Source organism: Glycine max, chromosome 18 (assembly GCF_000004515.6).
Source record: "Glycine max cultivar Williams 82 chromosome 18, Glycine_max_v4.0, whole genome shotgun sequence".
Lineage (NCBI taxonomy): Eukaryota > Viridiplantae > Streptophyta > Magnoliopsida > Fabales > Fabaceae > Glycine > Glycine max.
The window spans coordinates 15807881-15817208 of NC_038254.2; the positions used below are offsets into that span (position 1 = coordinate 15807881).

Below are 9328 nucleotides of genomic sequence, written 5' to 3' on the forward strand. Positions count from 1 at the left end.
GATAAAAAATTATAATGATTTTTTAAACATCAATCTATAAGCATCCAAATATAGTAAAAATTTCTTAATAAAAGTATTTGCTAATACATTAAAAGTACAAAGGTATAATCAATATTTTTTATGTAATAAAGTATAATAACTATTTTTTAAATAAATTCTTACCATTATCAGTTACTTAACATCATTATAAAATTGATGCTAACATTCTTATGGAAACTAAAAAAAAATAAAATTGAAGCCAATGAATTGACTTCTAATTAAATTTCTTTTACATTTTATTATATGGTGACACTTAGAATTAGTTACTGCAGTCTCCATCCTTATATACCTATGTATTAGACTATTTTTATTTGATTGATGGTTTCTTTTTATAAGATTCTCTTCTAAAATGTATTAATTATTTTATTCTATAATGTTTTTAATTAATTATAGTATTCTTTCTCTTAACATTAATTAATTTTTTGTGAGAAATAATTAAGTAAAAAGAAAAATAAAAAATAATTTTGAAAAAATATAAATAATTAATAAATTTAATATAATTAATTAAATTAATTATTTTTTCAAAGAATATGAATTAATGTAAAACATATTAGAGACGGAGGTAGTACTGCATAACATTCTCTCATTTATCAATATAGTTGGTTCATTCTTGTAGTCAATTTTTACCCTGAAGGAATTGTATTTCCTTCATCCATTCATGAGTTTTCCAAAAGAAGGGACCCACAGGCGGTCGAAGTCGCCACGTGGCACTGTAAGCAGGGGCGCGAGTACAATCCTTGACGCTGCTGCAACGTAGCAGATCTCCCCTGCATTGCTTGCAACCATGGTAGCCTAACCTCCCTTTCTTCTTCTTCACCAGCCCAATTTCTTTGACCTCCCGTCTATCTCTCTCTTGCTCTCTCTGTCCGATCCCATTCGGTTCCAACGAAAAGAAGAAACCCTAGACCTCGTCGTTTCTCACTTCTCTCTCATTTCGCACCTCGATCCGTGTGCGTGAATGTCCAGAGGCGCGTGGCGATGACGACGGGGAAGTCTGATTTGGTGTCGATCCGCGTTCCCTACAAGAACCTCCACGACGATTCCTCCGCCCCCGAACTCGAACTCGTCGACGTCCACCACCGCGGCAACCACCGCAACTCGCCGCCGCCGAATCACTCTCCCTCGCCGCCGAACAGCAACAACGCTCCGCTGCTTCATCTCGTTCTCAGTTGCACCGTCGCCGCCGGCGTCCAATTCGGCTGGGCCTTGCAGCTCTCTCTCTTAACGCCCTACATTCAGGTCCCTCTCCCTCTCCCTCTCCGACTGAATAATTTTGACTTTTTCGATATTACGGTTTCGTCGTTGACCAGATCCTTCTGTAATCGGAACCGGATACTCTACGGTTCGTAAAGGATGCAATTACATCCAATGGCGGATAGTTAATGTATTCATATTATAGCATTTTTTTAGTAATTAATTAATTATAATGGTTCAGATCGTATGCAGTTGATTTCTCAACTGTAGAGGATCTCAATCCTTTTGCAATCTCATTGTTGATTTGGATTCGATTTTAATTGTTGAATTTGCAATGTTGAAGGAGTGAGAGAGTGCTTGTGTGTGTGCAGTGTTTATATTCAACTTTCCGATTAACTGTGTGCTTAGTTATTGCGTTTTGGTGCAGACGTTGGGAATAGGACATGCGTTTTCTTCGTTTATTTGGCTCTGTGGCCCCATTACAGGTCTTGTGGTAGGTTTCACTCTTCCTTTAATCTTTGAATTTCATTTCATGCTTTTGCTCACAGTTCTTACTGCTGCTGCATTGGTTCATTTTAGTGCTCCATTGAACGTATTTGTCTATTGTCTGATCAATTGGCATGCATACCTAACTGTTGGTGAATTAATGCTTGTCATTCTTGCTGCTTCAGCCTTGTTCATTGTGATTTAGATCTGAATTGTTCTTTGCTAAAAGTTAGAAACTGATATTTGTATTGTGGAGTACTTTTTGTGGAATAGAGAATTATAAACAGTGTGATACGTACAAGTTTATGCTTTGCTCTTGTTGGTTTGGAACTAGAAAATCACGTATGTGTCTCAACTTTTCATTAGGTTCAACCATGCGTTGGTATTTGGAGTGATAAATGCACTTCAAGGTTTGGCAGAAGACGACCATTCATTCTGGCAGGATCTCTTATGATATGTCTGGCTGTAAGCATCGGTGACATTGATTGTTTACTCTGATTTTATTTTTTTATGCTACATTACACATATGCTAAGTCAAGTCTTGTAATTTAGGTGATATTAATCGGATTTTCTGCAGACATTGGATATGTATTAGGTGATACACACGAGCATTGCAGGTTTCTTTTCTCATCCTTTCGTTATTTCCTTACTCATTTTATTTCTGTCTTTTTAAAATTCACAGATATGATGACCTTAGTTAGACATTAATGAAATTCATGTCTGAAATTGTAGAACATTTAAAGGGACCCGAACAAGGGCTGCTCTTGTATTTATTCTTGGGTTCTGGATGCTGGACCTTGCTAACAACACAGTGCAGGTAAGCTTGTTAAAGTAATTGACATGTGCTTCTGTTATATTAACTTCATACTGATTCAGTTGTGCAGCTGAAAACTAAATTCCCCTTTATTTCTTCAATTTAATTTGTAGGGGCCAGCTCGAGCACTTTTGGCTGATCTGTCTGGTAAAGCTTGGCTGTCTCACTTGTTTTTCTTGTTCAAATTCTCAACAACCACAATCGGGATTATTGATTTTCATATTTAATTAAATACTTGTTTGGTAGTGAGGAGCCATCATGGTTTAATAAGTTTGCTTCTATTTAGGTCCTGATCAACGCAATGTTGCAAATGCTGTATTTTGCTCGTGGATGGCAGTTGGGAACATCCTAGGATATTCTTCAGGTGCTAGTGGAAAGTGGAACAAGTGAGACTTTGCTCATATCTTGTGCTTATTTCATATTTCTGCACATAGCTGTCTATGTAATGTCCATTCTGCGTGTGCTTTTTCCTCTAATTCTGTCACCAATATTTGAAACATGTTCTTGTTAAATCAATAATTGGAAATGAGACAACGGAGATAATTGATTTTCCACTTATGAAAGGATTATGCAAGAACATAGCCCTAGATAGGAATAATTTAAGGATGACAGAAGTGGTTTTGATAAATAGATTAATGTAAATCCAAAGTTTAGGAATTGGGTTATGTTTCGCTCTGCAGAAATATGCTGGCTTTGGATTTGTGTATGTGTTTTACTGTTGTTCTTTCTATATTTCCTGCTGTTTAATATTTCACCCTTTCTTACCTAAGCAGATGGTTTCCTTTCTTGACAACTAGAGCTTGCTGTGAAGCCTGTGGCAATCTTAAAGCGGCATTTCTTGTGGCGGTGGTAGGTTACTACTAAGTTCTGCCTGATTGGGCCTTCATATTTTACTTCTTAATATTCATTGTCAGACATCATAAGCATGACTGTTCTTTGAATGGCTATTTTTTTTCCTTATTACTGAAAAGTAAACACTCTCCAGTTTTTATAGTTGTTTTCTCTATTCATTTATTTTTATTAATTCTCTTGTGGAACAACATCATCTTTACCTGCATTATCTTATGAGTCAACATCATCTATACCTGCATTATCTTGTGGCTCAACATCTCTACCTGCCTTACTGTTCAATGAAAGCAAAGAAAAGCACCATAAAAAAAAAGGCAGTGCTGTTAAGGTCTGAGGTCGTCAGCTGGCAGATCTGCCAAGTTAAATCATATACTGTTAAACCTAATGATTTCAATGCATAATATGTTTAATAGCTGGAATCTCATCATACAATAATGGCAGGTGTTCCTGACATTATGCACACTAGTCACCCTATATTTTGCTGATGAGGTTCCACTTACTACTGCAAGTCAACATCATCACTTGTCAGATTCTTCTCCTTTACTGGATGAACAACAACAAAATGGTGTTGAATTTTCAAAATTAAAGCCTTCATCTGTTATGGATGAATCCAATAGTACGCAAACTGAGGATCACATTGAGAAAGATGCAGAGCTGAAACATGGGAATTTCAAAGCTGGGGAAGATCATGCTGAAAATGTAATGGATGGGCCTGGAGCAGTATTGGTAAACTTGTTGACAAGTTTAAGGCATTTGCCACCTGCTATGCATTCTGTCCTGGTTGTAATGGCTCTCACTTGGGTATGTACTAGTATTTATTTGCAAAGGTTTCTGTTGATATTTGTGTTTTCAAGTCGGTTGTGTTGTGAATGCTATTAGCCTAGTGTTGGTGCTTCCCATTTGAAATCCTTCTTATGTTCATTTCAATCCTGTCTACCTGCAGTTGTCATGGTTTCCCTTCTTTCTGTTTGATACGGATTGGATGGGCAGAGAAGTTTATCATGGTGATCCAAAAGGGGGCACTTCTGAAGTAGATCTTTATGATCAAGGAGTTAGAGAAGGTGCATTTGGTTTGCTATTGAATTCTGTAAGAACTCAAAATTGAGCATATTTATTTTCTCAAGAGATTTGTCACAAGCTTTAGTGATGATGATCTGGAACTTTTTTATTTTTCTTTTATTAAATTGACTTTCTGGATTTTTATCCTGCCCAATTATTGATCTGAGTCATCTGACATTGCTTTTATGGCTTGATAGGTTGTCCTTGGAATTAGCTCTTTCTTCATTGAACCAATGTGTAAATGGATGGGTGCAAAATTAGTATGGGCACTGAGCAATTTTATCGTCTTTGTTTGCATGGCTAGCACTGCTATCATTAGTCTTATTTCCATAAGAGATTATTCTGGAGGGATAGAACACGTAATTGGAGCAAATGAAGCAATCAAGATTGCTTCCTTGGTTGTGTTTGTTCTTCTTGGTTTTCCTCTTGCGGTAAGTACAAGGTGTTTCATTTCCACATTTAAACTTTTTTATTCAATCACCAGATTCCTTTTCCTTATTGATCTCTCAAGCAATCATCCTAGCTTTGATTAAATATCTGTGGAAGTTCATGACAAGATAAATTTCTCATGTTTGTGGCAGATTACCTATAGTGTTCCCTTCGCTGTTACAGCAGAGTTGACTGCTGATTCAGGAGGTGGCCAAGGTTGGTATTAGTTGTAGATGATGTCCTTAACATTTGGTCTTTTAAATTTCTGATTTCAAGGTGTTGCTTGGTTGTGCAGGATTGGCTATAGGAGTTCTTAATCTTGCAATTGTTATTCCTCAGGTATTTTTTTCTTCTTCTCAAGCATTACTCTGTCTGTTACTCCACCTTTCTTAGAGAGTGGACTGTTTTGAAGTTACAAAATTATATTGGATTTTTATTTTGTTTTATCATTGTTTCTCGTGTCTGTCCATATTACTGTTACCTATGTTGTGCAATTTGGTATTTTGATCTTTCCTATGCAATTAACACTTTCTCCCCTATCTTCTTCCATATTATTAACTTTGGATAAAATTCCAATGGACTTGATTATAAAACAGGATGCTTAAAATTTATTAGTGCGACTGAAAAACACATTGTATACTTCTAGGTGGATTTTTCCTTGTATTCTTCTAAACTTGTCTCCATTCATTTCGTTCTAGTTTGTAGTCTCATATTATTATTTGTTATATCTGGATGAAACTGTTGGCTTCATGGCTAATAAATGACTGATTATAACCCAGACTTTGTATTAGTTGTCCGTAATCAGTCTCACTCTCTAGTCTGTAGTGGAATAAGACATTCTACTCTTTTTTAAGTTTGAATTTCTTGTAAATGTTGTGAATTGCGTTTTGATGTATCGTTGGCATCTTTAGATGATTATATCCCTTGGTTCTGGTCCTTGGGATGCTCTCTTTGGCGGTGGCAATATTCCTGCATTTGTTTTGGCTTCTTTGTGCGCCCTTGCTGGTGGTGTCATTGCAACTCTCAAACTGCCTGATCTCTCTAGTAGTTCATTCCAGTCAACAGGATTTCATATTGGCTAGCCATTGGAAGATCTAACCTGATAATATTTTAACCTGTACATGGTCCTTTGAAATCGGGAGTACACCCAAAATATGGAGAGCCGGCACGGTGATTGCGTGTTGTGTTGCTTTTCAACCCTCAGAAGGCGCATGCCATATTCAAATTCATTCATTTTTCCCCCCACGTTGTGGGTGTCTGTATTTTATATAATGTAACTGACTGCACACAGTAGAAGAAAAAGCTTAGGTGCATATAGTAACACGGCTTTGTAATCTGCTATTCCCTCATGCGTTGTTTGGACGACAAGTGAAATATAGAGGGAACAAAAAATAAGAGATAGAGGGGATGGAAATGAAAAATAGAAAAATATGTTGTTTAGATGAATAGCAATAAAAGGTTTTTTTTTGGTTCATTTGGATGAATGAAAGAGTTGACAAATAAATAAGCTATGTAAAAATATTTATATATTAAAATTAATTTTAACTAAAAATTTGAACCTTTTACTTTAACATAAAATTATTTGTAATTTTATATTCTTTTTCTGCTCAATCAAAAATTTATTATTTTTTATTGTGTTTCTCCCTTTTCTATTTTTCCTTTCTGTTTCCACACATTCAAGCATGGTTAGTGATTACAATATGATGAGATCAATTTGAGAGTTAATAGTGTTTGGAATATAGCTCAGATTCTTTGATCAAAGAATTCTCGGTGGAGTGTCCAATTAGTTTTGGTTAGAATGTGTGACTGGACAAATGCTGTGGCAGATTTGTTGAAATTACAATACATTGGAATGTAGAGCAGTAGAGCACCATAACCTGGAAGTCCTTTGAATCTATCTTCAAGGGATGTTTGTTGGTGTCTGCTGTAATATAGAATTTGCCAACGGTTGTCTAGTACCTACTTTGGGAGGGAAGCATGGTGCGGTTAAAATATGTTGCTCCTTAATCGAAAGAGATGAAGTATACTATACTAGAGCTAGAAAATGAGAATGAAAGTGATAACGACAGGCCTGTGAACTTTGATTAAAAAAGCCCAATATGACAAGATAATTTTTTCTTTAGTATACAGGGTTTAATCCCTGCTACCCCTTTTCCTTGTTGTGACAAAATACAAGTATTACTCAAATACTGTCAACATGTACTTTTGTAAGGATTATTCATCTCCAAGACAAGTTACTTGTTGTATTAGGCATTAGAAATGAACATGGGTTGTTATGTCTTCTCGTTTGCCACCACCTACGCTTGGAATTCTGCGCACGTACGCAGATATGCGCACGTAATATATGTAAGGATCATGTAATAAAACAGTAATCACTTTTATAATCCAAGTTGGTGCACTAAAAGTTAAGTTTGCCTCATAGCAAAACAAACCTTGTCGGGCGTTGATGCAGGCTTGCCATGTGCTTGGGTGCAGCTAATCTATCTATTGTATATTGTTGGCAGGTCAATTCTGTCTTATTTTCCTTCTCTTCCTTTCCTTTTGCTGCTAAGAAAAGGTTAATCACCTTTTAGATAATAAAATGCCAGTAGCAGAAAGCAAAATAAAAGTGTTCCTTGTACATAGCCCAGTTGATTAAATCAGCCCCTATTCAGCTATGCACACACGAAAGGAAAGATACAATTTATTTCTATCTTTATAATTTCATTTCAGCTCCTTAAGTTGCTATTTTACATGATTGTGTATTCCAAACGTATATTAAAATTACACTCCATACCAATTGACTTTTTGATGATTAACTTATTTAATGGAAAATGATGCACGTGTACTATTACACTTATTGACACAGAGAAAAACAAATGTAGGTATGATAAGTGATATAAAAAAGAGAAATGAAAATAAACAATAAGTGTTAATAGAGTATTTGTGATGCTTCGATGTCCACATATAATAATTGTTATTTAATATATTCCAATGAAATTGTCACTTAACACCTTTTAATATTAATAAATATTTGACTTAATTATAATTTTAGTCTCTTAAGTATTGTAAGTGTGTGATTTTAGCTAGTACTGTATGCTTAATGCACCAATCTAAAAGTCCTAGATTCGCTTTCTATGCCCCTCATGCTTAGCATGTCCATCACATGCTTATCTGTAGGAGCTTCACACTTAGCACATTGAGAACACATTTAGTGTTATGCACCCTCAATCTAAAAAACCTCATGTTTAGTGCAGGTCACCAATTAGAAACCCAAATATCATGCACATTGAGAACACATCTAGTGTGCTTAGCTCAATTTACTAGATAGAAACCTAGAAATATATTTCGCTAAGCACACATTCATCATTCTTAGTGCAAGCCCTTAAACATGAACCAAAAAATTCATTGCGTTGAGCACATATTTAGCATGCTTAGCACCAATCAATTCTTAATCATTTATATAATCATGCAAAATCATCAAAACCATTAATCTCCAAACCTAGGGTTTAATGGGGAAAAACCAAGAAAAACAACAATCCGGGTCGAGGAGGAATAGGGGGAAGCACTCACCTCATGATCGTATAGAGTTGGGCTCTAGGGCAGTAGGTCTCTAATCTATGTTTTTCTCCTTTTCTTTTCCTCTTCCTTCTCCCCTTCCCCTTTCCTTCTTTTTTCTTTTCTTTTGTTCAAAACTTTCCTTCCCATCTCCTATTTATAAATGCATATGTGTGTGGGCTGGTAAGCCTTTGGTTCATCTCTGGTCTCAAAGTCCCACTTAGGTCCTATTACGTTATCCCTTTAACTTCCACTAAACAGGTAATTATTAATGCTTATGACTGTTTTAAACCATTAATAATATTCTTATATCTAATGTATAAAATTAGGAATGTTACGGTGTGGGCATGACTACATTGTTGTGGGTGAACCCCTGATGGCTATTTCACTTCCAATGTCATCCCCTCACTACTATGGACATGGCCACATCAATGTGGGCATGTGTTATCTTCGTCATGTAAAATTTTTCTAAGATACGAAACTTGTATGTAGTTTCAATGAACTCGTCTCGAGAGAAACAAAAGAATAATTCAAAAGTGATCAAAGTATGAAATAAAATTTGAGAAGTTGAATGGGTCATTTAAAGAGTTTATTTCGATAGAAACTAACAACTTCGATGACTTCATTAAGGCATGTGGAATTGGTGGAATTGGAAAGCGCTCAAAAGCAAGATGTTTTCGAAAATCCAAATATCAGTTGAAGGGTTACAAAGAAGTTACATGAAGACATCAAATAGTAATAAATCTATGTATTTAGAAATATTGTTATACACATAGAAATCATAACATTGATTGTTAGTGTTAGAAGTTTATAAATAAGACCTCTGACTGCCAATTTTCGATGGATTGAATCATATCACTTAACTCTTCAAACACCAACAACACCCTCACATCGAAATTGACTACCGGTTCACATAGTCAT

General features: G+C 35.7%; 1 protein-coding gene and 1 long non-coding RNA gene across 3 annotated transcripts; one reads left to right on the forward strand and one right to left on the reverse strand.

Annotated features, from left to right (window-relative positions):
• The first annotated feature begins 708 nt into the window (after nucleotides 1–708).
• Nucleotides 709–6374, forward strand: LOC100793185 (sucrose transport protein SUC3). Of its 2 annotated transcripts, none has more exons than XM_041012257.1 (14): nucleotides 709–1278; nucleotides 1661–1726; nucleotides 2086–2184; nucleotides 2272–2336; nucleotides 2452–2536; nucleotides 2647–2680; nucleotides 2820–2919; nucleotides 3307–3382; nucleotides 3824–4183; nucleotides 4326–4469; nucleotides 4639–4872; nucleotides 5023–5086; nucleotides 5166–5209; nucleotides 5782–6374. In XM_041012257.1, exons 1-14 carry the CDS (start codon nucleotides 1018–1020, stop codon nucleotides 5950–5952), a joined length of 1803 nt encoding a protein of 600 aa, XP_040868191.1. In that variant the 5' UTR covers nucleotides 709–1017; the 3' UTR covers nucleotides 5953–6374. The 2 variants fall into 2 exon arrangements, with proteins under 2 accessions (XP_040868191.1, XP_040868192.1); XM_041012258.1 differs by having other exon boundaries at nucleotides 1202–1278; nucleotides 2297–2336.
• Nucleotides 6375–6478: 104 nt separating this feature from the next.
• LOC102667013 (uncharacterized) lies at nucleotides 6479–8541 on the reverse strand. The gene is made up of 3 exons (XR_419447.4): nucleotides 8423–8541; nucleotides 7303–7414; nucleotides 6479–7181 (listed from the first exon to the last, which is right to left on the reverse strand). It is a non-coding gene; the product is annotated as an uncharacterized lncRNA (long non-coding RNA).
• Nucleotides 8542–9328: the final 787 nt, after the last annotated feature.

What these genes read in the sequence shown, in the direction of transcription:
- LOC100793185 (XM_041012257.1), top strand. Translation starts at nt 1,018, where the DNA reads ATGACGACGGGGAAGTCTGATTTGGTGTCGATCCGCGTTCCCTACAAG. An exon ending in GCCCCATTACAGGTCTTGTG is followed by an intron (nt 1,727 to 2,085) that starts GTAGGTTTCACT and finishes ACTTTTCATTAG; the next exon opens with GTTCAACCATGCGTTGGTAT. An exon ending in TTGCTAACAACACAGTGCAG is followed by an intron (nt 2,537 to 2,646) that starts GTAAGCTTGTTA and finishes TTTAATTTGTAG; the next exon opens with GGGCCAGCTCGAGCACTTTT.